General features: G+C 35.9%; 1 protein-coding gene across 1 annotated transcript in view; it reads left to right on the forward strand.

Moving 5' to 3' along the window:
• Dpyd (dihydropyrimidine dehydrogenase) overlaps window positions 1-20,062 on the forward strand; it is an 810,982-nt gene that overhangs the window by 517,354 nt on the left and 273,566 nt on the right. The window contains 3 exon segments of the mRNA XM_047549961.1: window positions 8,533-8,601; window positions 16,198-16,225; window positions 16,228-16,280. Coding sequence (XP_047405917.1) covers window positions 8,533-8,601; window positions 16,198-16,225; window positions 16,228-16,280 — 150 coding nt within the window.

The raw sequence follows: 20,062 nt of genomic DNA on the forward strand, positions 1-20,062 counted from the left end.
TGGACCATGAGCAGACCGTGGGGGCATTGACATGTAAGAACTGAGCAGAGGTAGACAAAGGTACAAAACAACAAGAGAAGGAGGTTGGGTTCCAAGGCTCTGGTGTGGTTTCCGGAAGCTGGAGGTGCTTAGCAGTCTAAAGAGCTGAAGGGCCTTCCAGTAAAGATTCAGGCTGAAAAGCATTTAATGTATTTGATGAGGTCACTGGTAACCTTGTGGAGATCAGTTCCTAAGCACAGAGAGGACAGAAACTAGATAAATACATATTAAGGAGTGATCAAAAGGGATGGAAAAATCAGCAGCTCCTGTCATTCCTTGAGGGTCCACTATGGCTCTTCTTTTTCTGATTTGGAAAGCATCTCTGATCTTTTATGAAAACTATGTTTTAACTTTTGAATATGACTTTTCCGTTAGAAATATTTATATGCACGAGAAATTTGTGGGCTCCCAAATAAACCAAAGATGATAAATTTCAAAATAATTTAACAAGACAACATGTAAGGATACTATTCTCATTTATGGCTACTAAATAAACAATGAGCAAATAAATTTGAAAATCTTGGGTTTCATTTTAAGTGTCCTACAGTCAATGTGTACCATTCAGGAAAAACTGTACCAATCCCACTTTCATTATGTTTGAACTGAGACATAAAGTACATTTAAAATTTGAAAGTTGTACAGTTGATTAATATTTAATAAACATATTTTCTTAGTTTAAATGTCTTTGAAAGTCACATGTCCCATGCTGTTTTTCATCCTCAATATAATCCCAGTAGTCTTGGAGATGATTTTTTAAAATTGTTTGACAAAACCTAACTCTGCTACTTGTAATTTACAGTTGTTCACCTTTGTCACTTTGCATTTTTTTTTCCCTACTAAAAAATTTAAGTTGTCTTGAAGCTGAATTGTTGACTGGATTTCCAATGTAGTTCACAGTCAGTTACAGAATACCAAAGCAGCTCTGACAACGTGCATTTTGAAGCGTAGACTTTCAGTCAGTGGGAATTTGACAAGATAGTCTGCCCATACCAATTGGAAGTTGGTTATTGTTTTTCACCTTAATTTCTACTGTCAATAGCCTTGTGATTAAGTTTGAGAAACGCCTTAATAAATATCTTTATTCATAATGAAATGGAATAATCAAATTTTTTTTAAAAAATAGCCATTTATTTTGATTCTTTAATGTGAAAGTTTTAAAGAATGACCATGGAGCCATATGTTCCCTTTTTTTGCAGAGGTAAGCATCCATCTATTTTTGTTTACTCTTTTTGTTTATTAATCTTTGCAGTATTTTGGGGGGAGAAAAAAACATGCAAAATTTTATCTATAAACTATTATATTGATGTTTCATGGAAATTAAGTGTTTATACAAGAGTATACATTTCCTTAACTTATGTTCATTAGTCAAAATGAAAATTCCAATTTAAAAGCATTACCTATAAGGCACAATCCAGTTTAAGAAACAAATCAGATTTTACTAATTCTTCAAACAGAAGCATCGTAAGATGGATCTCGACTCTAAGAGAATCTGTACAACTTAAATGGTATGTCCCACTACATAATCTCTTTTCCAGTTTTGCAAATCTTCTTGTACTTTTGTTTCTACCAATTAATCTTAATTTCCCAAAATATTAATACTGAGGAATACATTAGCGCTTTTAGCCCAGTAATTATACCATAATCTACAAATTTGCTTTTTCCATTTTCTTAGATGACTATTATTTTATTTCTCCCTTTTAATTCTAAACCTTTGTCCTTAGTTCTCTTTACTCTGAACATCAGACCTTACCTCATATTTTATAAAAAATTTCAAATACTAGGAAGAATGATTTTACATTTCCCACACCAAATCTACAAACCTGACTGTATCAATACCAATTTTTTTTCTCTTTCCATTCTTCCATCCCACCCTGTTAAATTGGAAACAATGCCTCTGCTTCTCCCAAAGGTACTTTCTCCATTTGTCTCTAGATTCATGACCACATGCTTTCTCAATAGTTTCTTATATTTTCCACAGCATAAACACATGCTCAAATATGGCCCATTAAAAAACAAACCAAAAACCATCCCACTAGATCTCCCATACCTTCATCTACTTCCTCTTCTCTTTTAGCTATACCATCAAAACCTATATACAGAGATGTTTATCACTTTTTCATATTCTGTTCATTCAATCCAATCAAGTCTGACTCCTGTCCTGGCTGCCTCAATGGAAACTCTCTTGTCAAGGTTATCAGTGGTTTATGCATTGTCAAAAACAGTGGGCTCCTTTGGAGCCTTCTTTACAGTTTTACAAACTCTCAGGATTCATGACAGTTGGTTGCTCTTTCTTTTTGGAACACTGCCTTCCCTTGGCAGGAAACCATGCTGCCTTGTGGCTACAGCTCAGTCCCTTGCCCCTTTGTTTTTATCTATCATATTTTCTTCCCTTTTGAAATCACCTAGCCACTTGACTTTAAATTCCATTACAAGATCAAGTTTCTTTAATTTATACCTTGATCCTTAACCTCTTCAGTGAATTCTAGATTCATGTATCAGTGGCACAATTGATGTCTTCACTAATGGGTTGCTTACTAGACATTTTATAGGTAATATATTAAAACTGAACCTCTCTATTCTCCCCCACTGTTTTCTTCACCAGGCTCCATTCCATCAGCACTAAGTTCAGAACTTCAAGCCAGCAATTTGAGGATCATACTTAATGTCTCCTTTCTCTATGCCCCACTGAATTTAAACATTCACTCGTCCTGTGGGTCTTAGCACAGAGCTATTCATGTTGTGCATCTCTGTGGATATTATGCCAGCCACATTATTTCCCCCAACTGAATTCCTTGCTTCCACCCTTAACAAACACCCTTATTTCATCCCTATGAAAGGGTCAGAAGCACCTTGGGGAAATATAAGTTAGATTGTTTTATCACACCCCTTTAAGCCTTTCGGTGGCTCCCTTTGCACCTACAGTAAAACCCAAAATCCCACAGGGTTCAAAGCTCCCAGGGAGGTAGCTATTGCTTGCTTTTCTCATTTTCCTCCATACTTTTCTCATCCTGTCAAGAAATTCCAACCACAAAGTCCTTCTGTTATTCCCACCTGTAGCCTTTGTGCCATGACACTAATCTCCACATATCAGCTTCCATTCAATTCCCCATTCCATTTTCCAGTACGAAGTCCCTTCTCATCTCAGTCCTCAACTCAAAAGCCCTTTACTGACCATCCATCTAATATGGCTGTGTGCATCCCAATTGTAGCAACCTGAACAATGTTTCCTCAGTTTCCTGAATTACGGCAGGTAAGAGGATTGGAAATAAAGACAAACAAACACAAATACAGAAAAGCAGGACTTGGTGGATCACCAGAGCTCCTGATAGGAGAATGCTGGCTGACCACAAGGATGCTCTGCACATTTATTATATGGGTTTAAACATTAAAAGGATTTATTGTGGGAAAGCTTCTTCAAGATAAACAAAAGTGAGGTTGTGAGGAAAACAGCCCAATCACCTTACACCAATATTTCCTCCTCCTCTGGCCAGCTGGCATCTCAAGGCTATTGAGCACACCCATATCTCTTCCACCCCCAGGCAGCTGGCATTTAAATCTGAGGCTATTTGAACCAATAAGTTCTGTGGACACAGAACTCTCTTTGAACAGGCGTCAGCAGTGACGAGCAGTCTCTAACCAGGGAGATACCACCAAGAGTTCTAGAAGGGCATCGCCTCTGCCTTGGGATGGTTCAAACAAATCTGCAATTAATTCACTGCCTACACTCAGTGGTTCTCTGTTGTGCTTTCCTCTGTTGCTCCCTCCATGACAATAACATTGACCGAGTAATGGCCCAGTTACTATTTTGTTTTAACTTGTTATAACTGTTTCCCTCCCTAAAATATAAGCCACAGGAGGACAGGGACTTTTCTGTTTTATTTATCACTTCCAGGTTAGAATTGTTACTGGCACAAATAGGGTACTCAAGGAATATTGGTTGAATTTTGAATGATCAAAGACTTTGAGTTAATGTCTTTAAGTTGTTTTGTGTGTCATTTAGTGCCTACCAGAGTAGGTGCTCGATTTGCTTATTGATTAATTAACCAATGTCGTTTGGATCTCCTACAAGACTGTATCATAAGGTACAGGGTGAGGACAAAGTTCAAATATTATGTAGCATTTGACTTTTATACCTCACCTCATTCAATAATGTTTTAAAATATGAGCCACAAAAATGGAGCACTGGAAATGGCATAAATTAAGTGAAATATTGATATAGGGAAAGGTTACTTTGATTAAGAATATGTTTCATTGGGTATTCATTCTTGTAACGTTGCATGCTATTTCACAATATAAAATATCCATCAGTTCTCTTTTTACAGGGGAAAAAAATAACCTGTCTTCTTTTGCTTGATTAAAAACTGAGTACAGCAAAACACTGAAGGACTTTCTGATCATCAAAGAAAGATTAAATTATGCTCTGTGTCCTTTTAGTGTTAATGTATTTTAGCCTGACTTTTTGAAAAAAATTCATCTCTTTTAATATAAAGTCAAAAAAATTTTGGTCATTTTGATTCCTCTGAAACAAAGTACCACTCTAACTGCAAGCCATTCTTTGATTTTTTAAAAAGGCATTTGGAAACCTTAGACTAATTATCATTTCTTAAATGATATATAAAGTTTATTTTTTCCTTTAAATTAACTGAAATGTGAAAAAAATGCTCAGGAAGTTATTTTAAAAGTGAAAATTTTTGCTTTACATATAGTAGTTGTTAAGATTTGAACTTTTTTGAAGTCCGGAAATATATTTATTAATTTTCACCTGAGGACTTGTTTTCAGGAGGCACTGTCCTTACACATGCTGCATCGTGGATTTGGCCCCTTCTTGCATCTCCACTTTGTCTCTGCCTCTCCCCTGACAAGTGTAGCTACATCTAGGAAGGTAAAGTGAGCAGCCAGAGGTCACCAGCATCTCTGAATACACTTCATTCTAGTTTAGGGACCAATAAGGAAAAAGAGGCTTTATTTTTCCAGAAGAATTTTAAAGGGAGCAGAGGGAGCAATCACTGTGATTAGCCCACCCTGGGATTCCCTCCCATGTTATGCGTTAGAATCTATTTCAGAAAATAGGGAAAGTAGAAGACAGCATATTAACACCTGCCTTATGTATCCCTCTCGCCTGTGGCCAACCCTTCCCTAGTGAGAGACTGCTTAAAATCACCATTCAGCTTCTGCATCCCAGGCATTTGATGCTGTCAATGTCCAGGATGATTCTCTGGATGATATGTATTTCTCTTCTTCATCAAGCCCAACTGTTACTGCTCCTTGTGATTCTTAGCAACCTATAGAGCAGCTGATGATTTTAACCAACCCTGGCATAATCAATATAAATTTGAAGCAAATACAGCTTTTCCAAAATTAAAATTGTCATTTAGAAAGAGGAACGATGTTAGTCCCTAGTTGGGAGCATGTATCATATCCTGCTGTCAGTGATAGTAACCCTTATTTCCCTGGCAGTGGAGCTCTGTGCTCAGCCCATCTGCCTGGCTGGATCCCACCCACTGGAAGGATCTTCCTTCCTTGTTATTCTCCCTGGCACCCTGAGAAGGGCACTGGAGAAGAGGATGCACATAGTAGGACTGTGGTGACTGAGCGCCCACTTCATCTTTATGTGGGCATGCAAATTTGGTGATTATTTTGTTATGTTTGGAGGGTTTTGTTTGTGTGTGTGTGTGTATGTGTGTGTGTGTGTGTGTGTGTGGTGGATGTTTGTGCTGTTTTCGTCTTTGATTTTGTTTTATTTTGAGCAATAAAACCTTCTAAAAACATAAGTCTATTGCATGTCATTTTACCACTGGAGAACTGGTTATCTAATAACTAAAATCTTTTTTTCTTTTTTTAAGTCTGGGTTTTTATATCCTACTCTGCTCTTAAAGCTCTAGCAACAAGTCTCAGGGCTCTCTTCATTATCTAAGTCTGTATGGCTTTTTCTTTTTATTATTATTTGTTTTTTACTCACCCTCTGTCTTGAAGTCACTGAAGATAATAGGGATTTGTTATCTACACATAGTCTTCATTCTGCTTGATTTTTCCTTTCAAATGGATGCTTAATTATTTCTTTTCCTTATTCTTTTTTCTTCCATATAAGGGAGATATTAGGACTGGTCCTAGAAGACTTGGTGTCCCTTTTCCAGCTAAAGAGTGGCACAGAGCTTTCTGAGCTCTCAGATCATTTGCAAGCACCAGAAAGAGTGTCTCTCACTGAGGTTGCATAATCGTGCTTGCAACACTTCTCTGCCTGTAAATAAACCTTAGAATATGACTCTTTTCATTTTCTTTTAGCCCCTGGAGAAAAGGCCATGGAGCAAACCTTCTTTAGGTTTTTTATCTCAAATTTTCAAAAGCTGCAACCTCCATGAGACACACACAAAAGTCAACCAACAATCATCAGGAATACTGAATATTCCTCTTCTATTCATTGTCTACTTTTACTTACTTCTCTTTGTTCCTCTCTCTACAGAATGTATCCAATCAGCTGTTTCTCTTGACTTCTGTATTTGGTCATTGTTCTACATTGATCTGTTTGATGTCTTGCAATTTTCTTATTCCAGTCAGCCATAGGAACCCTCCATTCTTCCTTCTCCTTTGCTCCCTCTAGTTGACCAGTCCTGTGTATTTTGACACCGGATCCCTTTTCCATCATAAGACCAATGCTTGCTCCAGCCCGATGATTATCCACTCCATTTCATATAATAATTTGCCAGCAGTTTTTCCCAATTATTTATTTTTCCTTTAAGCTATGATAATCATTTCTGCTTAATCTTCTTAAAAGGGAAAGCTGATAAAGTAACCCCCCACTCCTAAACCTTTACTGGTTTCATGTATGTCTTTATTCAGTTAGTGCTTTCTGTGGGCCAAAGACCATACTAGTTACTGCAGATAAAATGATGAGCCATGCAGAGCTGTCCCAGCTCCTGTGGTGGCATCTACAGTCTACCAAGAGGAAAAATGAACCCACCATGAAAGACAGGCTTCCCTCAATGGCTTTCAGATCTCCCTCTAACATGATCACAACTTTCTATACTTCTCTCAGTGATGAAGACATTCACTGGATCTTTACAACATATCTTTTGTGTTTTTTCTACCCAAAGATTAAAAGTTGTATGTGGTGACAGCTTAGTGGCTTTTAGCGGACTCTGTCATTGGACTCTGACTTCAAGCTTGGCATAAACTCACGCTCATAATCTTTCAATGATAATGATAAAATATAGTTAATATATTGAGAACTTACACATTAAAAGCACAGACTCTCTGTCACAATGCTGGGAACTGAATCCTTGTCTGCTCCTTCATGTGAAAAATGGGGAGAATGAGGCTGGCAATGATTAAATAAGTTAACAAAGAAAACCCTTTAAAACAGTGCCTATTACACCATAAAAGCTGGTCTTAGCAATTTCTGTTATTACTTTTCCAAGTAGGTTTTTATCCATATTCTACTGATCAAGAAACCGTCCCTTGTCCAGGGTCACTCAGTAAATGGTAGCATCAAGGTCCTACCTAGATATTCTGGGTTCAGAGCAGGAACTAATCACTATTACCCTACATAGTTTTTATAGCAGGATTATAGGAAAACTGTAATTTAATAAAATTTAAAATGACAATGCACCATGAACATGTGAGGTATTATTATCCATAATGTAATAAGCTATGATTAAAAGAGATATTAATTTTTTTCTATCCTCTAACTTGAAATCTTCTAACTATACCAGTTATTTTATCAACAAACATTTCCATGAAATTATAGAACTTAGACAGTCCTTTCACATGACCAAATTTATGTAATCCCACTGCCCTTCAGGATGGCAAAATTAGTGTTATTAACTTCATTTCAGAAATGAAAAAGCTGAGGATGAGAATAGTTAAGTATTGTCCAAGTGTTCAAAGATAGCAAATGAGGAAGTCTCTGACACACATCTAAACCTCCAAATGCCAAATGATATCTGTGTTTTAATGTAATGCCCTACTGTTTTCTAGTGATTTATTTTTCAGCATATGAAAACTAATCTTATTATGTAGCTTACCATTACAAATATATTTATGTGTACTAGTCAGCTTTCTGTTGCTATGATAAAATGTCTGAGATAAACACTTAAAAAGAGGAAAGATTTGTTTTGGCTCATAGTATTGGAGGTTTTGGACCATGGTTTGTTGGCTCTGTCACTTTGGGTTAATGGTGAGGCCAAACATGGTGCAAAACTTGTGATGGAACAAAGTTGCTCAAATCATGGCAGCTGGGAAGCTGAGAGAAAGGAAAGGGCAGGATTCCCAATTTCCCCTTCAAGTAACCTAATTTCCTCAACTATCTCCCACCCACTAAAGAATCTACCATTTCCCAAGAGTACCATCAGCTGGGGACTAAACCTTCAATGCATGAGCTTTTGGAAGACATTTAAGATCTAAACTATGACAGTATGCCAATAGTAATATATATTTGTGTTATAATAGCATACTTTTTATTACTCAAACTTATATTCTTTCTTTTTACTTTTAAAGATTGTGATTGCTAGCATCATGTGCAGTTACAACAAAAATGACTGGATGGAACTCTCCAAAAAAGCTGAGGTAATGGTTTCTTTAGCATATATTTATTTTATTTCTCCTCTCCTATTTTTATTAGCTTTAAATAAAAAGCTGCCATGAAAAATAATACAGTAGAATTGAAATCAAATTGAAAATGCAACTTAAAACATTTCTATTATAATTTGTTTACCCTATGTTTTCATTAAAATGATGGAAATGTAAATTTAAAAGGAATGTATTCTATAAAAGCGGCCCCTTGGATTTCACACACTACCTAAAAATCCTTTATTCTCTGAATCCATATACTCTCTATTTGCATATTAAGCAAACTGTATATTATGATGGATGCCATGATAAAATTTAACTTCTACCTCGAGAGTCTAACTTGATCTTACCTTGCCTTTAGGCAAACTAGTTTGACAGTAGGAGAAGAAATTTTGAATATAAAACTCCTGAATATTTAAAATATAAAAGGTTCATTTAATACTGTTCTCGTTTGAATACAGACATGCATAAAGTGGTAGCACAGAATGCTCCTGAATGGAACACTAGTCAGCGGGTTTTCCATAATATAATTGAATCTTGCACAAATGCAAACAACTAACCATGTGCCTCAAATTTGTATTTCAAATAGAAAAATACATACTTAAAACTGTATACTTATGTCCATCATGCTGTCAGGGAACCTGGTCTAGACACTCTTAGCTGGAGTTTTTTGCAAATTTCTCAGTAATACAGAGAACCTAACAAGATTTCTGAAATAATTGACTGTGCTTTATAAAATATTATAAAACTCTCTATAGGGTTAAACATGTCGATTGTACATTTTATGTGGATATTTTAAAGCTGTGAGAGGAAAAATTACTTCTGGGACTCAGGGGGGTGAAATTAAACATGATCAGTAATTGGCTTCGTGATCTTCTGTGCTGGGTCCATTTTATACATGTATTTACCTAATTGACCATGAAATCTTCCACAGAGCCTGTGGTTGGCATGGGCTTTGCCAATTTTAAGCTGACTATGATGAATGGCTTTATCACACTGTATGCTTCTCTGCTTTTCTGTAAGAATAGAATACTTAAAAGATTGTTTTCCTCGGTAATGGACATTAATTTTTAAATAGGTGAATTTTCTTATAAAAAGTCAAAAACCTTTAATTATAAACATGTTAGCTAATGTAATGATACTTCCGATTCTTTAGCTTTTTTTAATTGCAGTTTTATTTAATATCACATTCTAAGTTCTCTAGAGCAAAAGGTGAGAGAGAAGAAAAAGAAAGAAAGAAAGAAAAGAAAGAAAGAAAGAAAGAAAGAAAGAAGAAAGAAAGAAGAAAGAAAGAAAGAAAGAAAGAAAGAAGGAAGGAAAGAGAAAAGAATGGAGAGAAAGGGAGGGAGAGAGGGAGAAAGGGGAAAAAAAGGTATGCTTTCTGTTAAGTCAAAACATAAAATTTCATTCTACATATAAAGAAAGTCAATCTGTACATGATGTCAATTTTAAAAGAAAACTTTTCTATAATCTTAAATCTGGTCTAGCTTAGTGGGCTTCACATGAAGGACACATCCCCAGGCCTTTCCATCCCCTTGGAAGGGAGTATTAGCATCATGATTCCATCACAGCTCATCCAGTAGGCACCCAATTATGTTTTATAGTCAGTACTTCGTGTTTTTTTTTTTTTTATGAATACATCCTTCAAAGATGATTGAAATATATTTTCTTACAATGGAAGAGCCTACATTAAAACAAACCAACAAAAATGTATTCAAGCCAAAGTTATTATACTCCCTAGCATATGCATTTCTTTGAGGAAAACAGAACATAAGAGACGCCATACCAGCTCACTAGCATACCAATGGCTGTAAGTTTGGCACATGCCTTGGTGTGATTTCTATGCTTTAAGTTCATGAAGTCCTATTCCTGATGGTAGATTAATTTTTGAATTATGTAAGAGGGAGTTGAGGAAACCTATTATCAATTTTTTACTATTGTATCTAAAAAACAGAACAGACTTATGTGTAATAGCAGAACCCATGCAGCTATATGAGATCATCAAAGAATAGGCCTGAGAAAACTCTTAGAATTAAAATTGGGGTCACTGTTTGTGACTTGTTTCACCAGAGCCTGATAGGTTATTTCCTATTCTGAGTAAACATGTAAGATCACATGGGTAATTTTTAAAAATGCATCTAAACACATTTTTAAAACATTAATTTTAACTAAGTGCTGTTTGTAAAAATTAAGGTATGCCAGTCCATCTTCTTTATCATATTCATATTCTGGAGAAGGGTTGTTTTCCTTCTGGAAAGGATAGTAGGCTAAGCCCAGCCTTCCTCTTTGACCTTGGAAGGTATGTGTTTGTAATGTCCTCTCCTGCTTTCCTCAGCCTGATTTGAATAGCTGTATTTTTTGAGCTTCATGAAAAAGGAGTAGCATCTGGAAAGTTTTCCCAGCTTGGTGAAATCAGTAGCATGGTTCGGCTCTACTCAATTTTCTTGGTCCAGGCATCTGGTCACAGGCTTTCCTTCTTTTCTGGACATTGATAGCTTATTTCAATTTCATGAAGAAGAAGTTTATGAAGCACATACTATGTGAAAAGTCCATTTCCAGGCAAATGAAAGTAAATACGAGATACCCTCTGCGATGTGGGCATATTCACAGTTTAGAGCCATTACTGAAGGTTACCATATTAGGTCTTAAGTATACCTTGATGTACTTTGATAGATTTTTGAGTCCATTTCTTTTTTACTTCATATTAGCCTAGAAAATAGTCTGAGTCACAATTAATGAGAGAAAACTTTACTGAAGGATATAGTCCCAGAGGACTAAGTGTGAGGAAAAGAGAAACTGAGACAGAGGTAAAGGGAAAGCAAATACAGAATGATACATTATAGACCCTGCCAGAATGTCATGAGGAAATAGAGCCAATTGGGTAATTATGTGGGACAGAGAGTGCCATGCAGAATCATCCTGCCTCAGAGCAATGTAAAGAGAAAGACTGAAGAGGTACTTACTGGCTCCTTCCTGGCTCCTGCCTCTCACTGATTTGGTTTCACACCAGAGGACCCTACTTTTCTCTGCACTCTCAGTTGTGTGCTCTGCCCATTTAGGCTGCTGCTAGGGAAGCCAGAACCCACACCATGTGGGGCGATGCTTCATCTAAACCTAGAACTGCAGAGAAAAGTCAGATCTTCATGATGAGGCAGGGCACTGGTGCTCCTGGAGCTTCCAGGACACTGTGATAAAGCCCAGCTCTCATCTTGAGGGAGGCTGCAAAAGCTGACAGAGGAGATGTGGGGATAGCAACAGGGGATGGGACTTCCTTGGGTGGCAAGTGAAGCCACCAAATTGAGGAAGCTTATAAATTGAGTGTGGCCCAATGTGTATCACTACCATGTTAAACCAAGTTCATCTACAATAGTTTCACTAATCTTACTCAAATCAGTCCAAATTTTCTCATCTCTTCTCAGTTCAAAACACATACTTGACCTGTAAATCCTGCATGACTGACCTCTGCATACCTGCCCAAATTCACTTTGGGTTTGTTCTTTCTGTTCTGGCTCCTGCTACCTTAATTTATTCCTCTAACACACTCCCCACTAAAAGCCTTTCCTGTACCTAATGGCCTAGAATGTTTGCTCATCTTCAGCCCTGAACCCTGTGACTAGGTAGGTTAAACCTCCCTGCCCTGCACTCTCTGAAATCCTGTTCAGAAGCTAGTTTACCATAAATTTAATGAAGTTTAACTTTCAGGGCTCTTACTTACATAGGCTACTTCCAAACCCCTATACCTAATTTTGTGTTTATAATTTTTAATTTAAAAAAATAAAATTTTCAAAATTATTTAAGCTTCAGGCTCCCCAAAATCTGTATCTGTATCTACCTCTGCAGCCCTTGATAAAGAGATGACTCATAATGGTGTCAGTGGGCATTACTAATCCTTACTCTGTCCTGCTTGTTAAAAGCAAGCTCCATAAGGGATGGACATCCTGTTTGGCCCACTGTTTAACCCTCAATTTCAAGCTCGGAGCTTTATCAACCAATGAATATTCATTGAATGAAGTAAAATAGAAGTACAGAGCTCAAGTACTGCTATGTGACAGACACAAAGGAAGCCATTAAATTGTGAATGGGAAGACTGGCACTTTATTTGACCCCAAGGAAGTAGAAGTGATTAAGAACCAAAACTGAAGATTTGAAGCCAGGGACCTGATGAGGGATTGCTAAGGGTCTGACCATCACTGGTAGGATGGGACAAGGAAGGTTTTTTGAGAGGCAAAGGCATCACAAACAGGTTATTATGCTATTGCTAGTAGAGTCAAAATAAAACACCGAATGCCAAGTTCTCATCATTTTTTACCTCCATCTGGGCTATCAATATGTTATTAAATTAAGTAGATGTTAAAGTTAGGAAATCTTCAACAAATTGGACATAAAACTGGGAAAAGAGCTACAATACAGAGATATGTAGGGCCAGTTGGGTATACATCCCTGAGCAGGGACAGTAAACAGGAGACTTGAGAGGTGGACACCCAGCTGGAGGTGACAAGCAATAACTGGTTTTGAGTTACATTAAATCCTTACAGGTCAAGGCAGATGATGGGCAAGCCAGAAGTACTAGTTGGATGAGTGGATAATTAGATAGATGATAGATAGGATTTATTCCCACCTTTGTAGTACTAACTTCATTCCAAATGTTCCAAGTCATTTATATTTATTAAATTTATTTTATTTATTATATTTATTAAATTTACATATACTCACAACAACACTGTGAATTAATACCATTTTTCCATGTTTTCAAAATGAGGAAACTGAGGCAACAGCAGTTAAATTCTGTGTTCAAGTTCACACAGCATGTATGTGGTGCTGAAATCTGGTTCCAGAGTCTACTCAATTAACATATACATACTACTTCATATAGATGGATGATAAATAAATAATGTAGAAAATTAGAGCATGTCCTATGTCACTACCTTCACTAGGTTACTTTATTTGACATCACTTAGGTGAGGCAGAATAAATTCTGGGCTAAGCGACTAAAGTAAAAAGCTTGTGACTAACACGAATCAGAATGCATGCCTAGTTTCAGTTAATTTAACATTTCATGCTAATTCAGCAATTAAGCCTTTTTGAATGGTTAGAGTTGCTTGGAAATGGAATTAACTGCCTTTTAAGGTGGTGTGCATCCTGTGACAGGAATATTCAAGCAGAGACCCAGTGAATTCCTACTCTCCTGGTGTCACCTTGAGCAGCACTGTCTCCATTTTTGAGGTCTAGATGCTCAATATGAAGCCCTTTGCAATAAATAAATAAATAAATAAAAGTATGTGGTCAATAAGTGTGCAAATAGTGCGCATACATATGTATAATATTGGGGAAATTGTAACAATTAGTACCTGATAAGATTTGGTATTGGACAGGTGTTTTTAACACATTTGGATATTTTACTTCAAGTTTTGAAGCCATAGGTCTTTCTCAACACACACTAACAATGCCAGCATGGAATAAGTAATTCCTAATACATTTTAATAGTGGGTAAGAATGCAGGCTGTGGACTCACAACGCTTGGGTTCAAAACCATACACCCAGTTATAAACTGTGGGATGGTGGGTAAATCACTTGGACATTGTATGCTTTGGTTTTATCAACTGTAAAATGGGTTTAATGATATATCCTACCTCTTAAGAGTTGCTTTGAGAATGAAGTAAGGTAAAACAAAGGGCTCAATAAATATCCTGGCATGTTGTAACCACTCAACTAATGTTGGCTATTATTATTTACTAGTAGTAAGTGTAAATTTGCAAAGAAATATGAATAATTTAAGTGTATATACAAATGCCACCTGAAGTTTATTCAATCCAAATGTTGAAGTGATTTGCTATGCAAATGCTGCATTTCAGCTAACTAAAAATGTCTAAAGGAAATACCTAAAGTGACTTAGAAATAATGAGAAAAGTGTAGTATGCTATATAATTACAGTGTAGGATCTTAATTAAGCAGGTAATTCCCAAATGGTATGATTTGGAGACAGGTCATATTATCTGCCGTTTACACTTGAGCAGCTGAAGACAAGGAAGGTTAATGACTTGCCCAAAGCATCCCCACTTCCTTAGCAGCAAACCTAGGACTAGAGCTCAGAGTCCTATAGGCTGTGCTTCATCCATGCTTACTACCAAGCCAGCAGGAAGAAAGAAGCAGAGGTTTCAGTAATTTTCAGATAACATGAAGCATTTCAAAATTGGATTAGGATAGCAAGAAACCATTTGAGGCCATGCTAGAAAACAGGCTGGATGATCAAATGGGCTTTCAAAAATGTGCATAAGAGAAAGCAAACTCAGTAATGAATAAAGATAAGACAAGAAAGTAGACTGAGAAATAAACTGGGCTCAGTGGCACATAGCTTAATCCCAGAAACTTGGGAGGCCGAGGCATGAGTCAGGTCACAAGTTCTAGGCTAGTCTCAGGAATTTAGCCAGACCCTAAGTAATTTTGCAAGACTGTCTCAAAATAAAAATAGAAAAAAGGTCTGGGATTGTATTCAGTGGGTAAAGCACCCCTAGGTTCAGTTCCCAGTACCAAAAAAAAAAAAAGAAATAGACCCAAATAATAGGTGAATATGGATAATATGGATATAGCTAACTGTAATCTTAAATTTGTTGAACTCATACTTAAATTCACATATCAAGAAAAACTAAGCAAAAATCGTTAGGCCAAAGCTTTGAAGAAATTAGCTTTCGGCTTAAAGAAAGGTCTGGTATACTTAGAAAACCATGAACTTTAAAAAAAAAATCTTTGCAAGAGAAAATAGAATATTATTGAAGTTGATTCAGGTTACTAATTGTCCTTAAAAATAAATTGTGAAATTTTAGAAATAAAATTTGAATCATTTGGTTTGTCCCACATCCCTTAAATTGCTGTTAAATTTTAAAAATCTTTTTCTTAAAGTTTTTCACAGAAGACATTCAAAGAATTCTAAGATTCTCCAAGTACTCTGAACTATTTTGTTCATTTTGACGGTATTCATTTGTATACTGAGGAATTAGTGATTTAAATAAGAAGGATTCCTATTTGGATATGAAAGTCAGACAAATCTATTAATAATTCATGTTTCTTAGCGTGGACTGTTTTTAAGGATGATAAAATTGATTTTCAGTTAAAAACATTTTTTAATTTTACTCATTCACTCTAGCTAGCCTACTACAATTTTCTTTGTATGTCTACTCCCAGTATTAATTATCCAGAATGAGTAAGATTTGTTTCTAAAAAATTAGAAGCTGTTTAGGAAAGAATAAGTGTGGTATCAAACAGTTCTGAGTTAAAATATGTGTCACTTAAGAACGGGCTGCTTGTTGAACCTCCTGTGCTTCAGATCCTTTTCTGTCAAATAGGTATCATAATAATACAAGAATATGAGAATTAGAAATAACAAATGGAAAATATACAGAGCAATGGGGGCACCTTTGAAGCACCTTTGATGCTGTTATTGTGTTGTTATACACACTTACTTTGATAGAATTAGAAGATATCTTAGAGATTATAACAGGGAAAACAAAAGTTATACTTCGATAAATGTGATCTTTGTTATCAATGGAGAACAAACAGAGCTTTGCCTTTCTTTCATTTTCCTCCTATGTCTTAAAGGCTTCTGGAGCAGATGCCCTGGAGTTAAATTATCGTGTCCACATGGCATGGGAGAGAGAGGAATGGGACTGGCTTGTGGGCAGGTAAGGACCTCAACAGCTGCCACTATGTATGTATGACATAACAGGCCCCTGCATGTATCGTTCCCTGTACCTTAGGCAAGGAGATGCATGGATCAGATGATTGGCTTGAGACTTCCAGGTCTGCATGTTTAAATATTAGTGCTTAGAAAGTGGAAAATGAGGGATGCTGAAATTACAGCAACTGTTTAGTTTTATTGAGGAAAATATCACATTATGTGCTTGACAGAAAGTAATATCATAACAAATAGTTTTTAAAGCACTGAAGCAGAATTAGCTGATTTCAAATGCAATGTTCTTTATTCATTCCTGATGCTGATCCAGTTTCCCTGGGGCAATATACTGTACAAATGCATTGTTCGTAGTGATTTTGTAGTAAATGGGGCACAACACAAATTGCATTTTACATTTTTTTAGCATATGATCATTATTCCCTAACTGTGTTTGGGGAGTTGCAAAAAGACTTTGATGCTATTTTTATTTTTTGGATACAATAAATGGAAACTTCATGCTAAAATACTTTCAAAAACCTAAAGAATAAAATGGGAAATAATATGTTAACAAATATAAAATGCTGCATCTTTATGTAACTAGATAAAGGGTTGTATGTTAAGGAGCAGTGTAAAAGCTTAATGCAGAAAAATAAAAAATAAAAAGGTGAGTATTTTCATCTAATTTTGTTTTTAAGCCCAGAGGGAAACAGTGTGATACCTAATATGAAATGTAATTCTGACAAATCTAGTCCTAGAAAGTTTACTTTTAAAGTTCACATCTGACCCACAACTTTGTGCACAGTAGGTACTCAACATTTTTTTTTCTCAAATCAAAAAATCATTGAATTGATTTGAATAAACCCAGAGACCCTTAATTTGGGAGAACAAAATTTTCTGTCTATTGAAATGAACATGGGTTGCTATTTTCATATTAGCATTCAGAGAGGTTTTTAAAGTACTTTGTAAATATTAATTAGCATTCTGAATAGATTTGTGAATTAGGAAGAAATCATTCGTATGTAGCAGCCAGAGAGGAGAGGCTGGGCAAATTTTTTTCAAGTATAAAAAATTACATATATATATATATATGTATATATATATATATTCAAGTATGTTCTCTGTTCCACTCACAAAAGGTTACTCAGAAGGTCAGTCAGCATGGTAACACAACCATAACTCACAATTACCCAGTGGGGAAAAATAGCATTATATCTGAGTCGCATGATGAGATAACAATCAGTGTATCTAGATGTGTAACACGATTAAAAGAAGGAAGAGTGGGAGAATGACTAGGAGGAGACCCAGAACAGGACCTGAGTCAGCACCCCTCTTCCATCTTCCAGTCAACCCTGTCCCTTTACCCATTTCACAGTCTGAACCTCAGAGCCTCAGAGTCTGAATCTTGAGCCCAAATGCTTATACTTATACACAAAAAAATAGCTATGGAGAATTTAAATCTATTGACTAAAAATTTGTTGAGGAAGGATGCATTCTAATATTCATTCCTTGCCAAAAGTGTAACAATTCTTTTGAAAGTGTTGACCAAGTCCCAACTGGGTTATGTTATGTTTTTTTAGAATATGAGCACCTATGAACTTACCCAGCTATGAAGTGTCTGAGATACATCCTCTCTAGAGAATTATTTAACCACATAAATATTTGCACTTTTAGCTGAATGAGAATGTCAAATGCTAAAATTTTACAGCCAGAGAAAATCTTTAAGGTTTTCTAAAACTCTTAGAAACCATGTGTTCCCCAAACTGTGATGTCTTGGTTAAAGAAATGTAGGAACATTTCCATTCCACTTAGTTATAATTCTAAAACTGAAACCAATTCTTTTTATTGGCCTAGTTTAGAATTTCTTTTGAATTATATTTTCTTGTAAATTCTCTTATTGAAAATAAATTCAATAATTTTTGGGCAAACATAATTTTGAATAATTACCTCAGGATGTATGACTGTTCAAACTTTAAGTGAAAAGAAGGAATAGTATTAGCATGATTTTTAAAAAAACCTGCTTTACTAGGACCCGACTTTTGAAGGGGGACTTACATACAACTGATGGCTTACTCACTTTTCCCTCTACCACCTTTTGCTTTGTTCTATGTACCCTCCCCATTGCTTCTTCCCCACTTTCCAATCTTGAACACTTGCAAGTTTGTGCTCACTGTTACAGGACTGAAGAGCCATTCCAATGGATTTGCATTCCATTTGTTTGAAAATATCTGTGTGCCAAGCACAGAATTATCTGTGATGTTAGAGCCTAATGAATGTTTCAAGAATGAGCCACTGACGTTAGTTCCAAGGCTAGAATATTATATATCAGGGACATTTTCTTATATAGTACATTTTCCTCTCCAAACACCTGTTATATTTCCTCCTTTATCTCAATTTTGTCACAAATATTTAATAAGCAAAGAATGCCACCTTAGTACCTAAAAGATTTTGCATTTTAAGAACCCAAAATCATATATAATAATTGACTAAAATTGTGAAATTTATGAACAGGGAGAATTATAATCTCTACTCAGTGACATATAGACATCATAGACATATAGATTTATGAAATTTGTTGAATAAAAGCTCAAGCTGACCTTGACACCTTGAAATGCCCTGTTTTCTACTAAGTGAAACTCCATGTAAAATCTAAATGCTTCAGCATTGCTCGGTGTTTAAATACACTCTCATTTTATATTCTTTCCATCTACCATTTATATCACCTGGATCAAACCACTTTCTGCCCTAAAGTTTGTTTCCCTCATTAAAGGGTAGGATTTGAATGAGATGATCTAGAGTTTGAAATTGCTATTAATGAATTTGAATTTCTTTACCTAATCTTTAGAAGAGACAACCAAAGATATTAATTTCCCCTGGCCTTGTAAGAATCCCTTTGTTTAGTGGTTAGAATTACTAAATAGTGCATAATTATATCACTTAAAATTTTTTTTTGGATGGAAAGTTCCAGAATGATCATATAATCAGAGGGAATATTTCCTGGCATACAGCAAGGGCCAGAACCAAGATGGTGATGCTTCCGTAATATTGCTTACAACTTCTATCTCACAGGACCATCCCTTTATTTACATATTTCCTCTGCATAGAATTTCTCAACCCTGAAATGTTCAACTCTAACAGTTCAGGAAAATACACATTGTCCTGCTTTCATGATGATTTAGCTAAGCAAGAATGACAAAGTTTAAACGTGGTTAATCTTAAAATATTTAGGATCTTGAATGATTATCATTTTTAATAAGATCCTCCAAAGTGATACTTCAGTATTTCCCTCCTGATCTGTTCTTTGTCTAAATTTAATTTACACAAGCTGTATGTTATTGAAAAAAAAAAAAGGAAGAAAGAATGAGGTTTTGTTTTGTTTCAACATGCCAACATTTTTCATGAGGCATGAATCACAAATTATTAATCTTATCCTTGCTAGAGAGCAGATGTCTGTCACTGGGATAAGAACCAGAACTAGTAGGAGGACTGCATTGCTCCAGATGTACTAGAATTTCTCCTGGGAAGTAAAGGCTTCCTTCAGCAGCAGGGGTGACAGACCTTCCCTCTCATATGCAGTCCATTGTCCAGGAATGATTATCACTTCTCTGGTAGAGGTCTGTGGAGGGGGCCATATAAAGATAAATCTTTTAAAGACACAACAGGTGGCAAGTCAGAGTATTTTATATATTTTTGTGTGAATTGAAACTCAGGAACTCAGGAGTATGAGAAATCCCAAAGATTAGAACAAAGGAATGTGAGAGTGCTACCAGCAGTAAAATGCGACAAACAGAAGCC

Source organism: Sciurus carolinensis, chromosome 1, assembly GCF_902686445.1.
Source record: "Sciurus carolinensis chromosome 1, mSciCar1.2, whole genome shotgun sequence".
Taxonomy (NCBI): domain Eukaryota; kingdom Metazoa; phylum Chordata; class Mammalia; order Rodentia; family Sciuridae; genus Sciurus; species Sciurus carolinensis.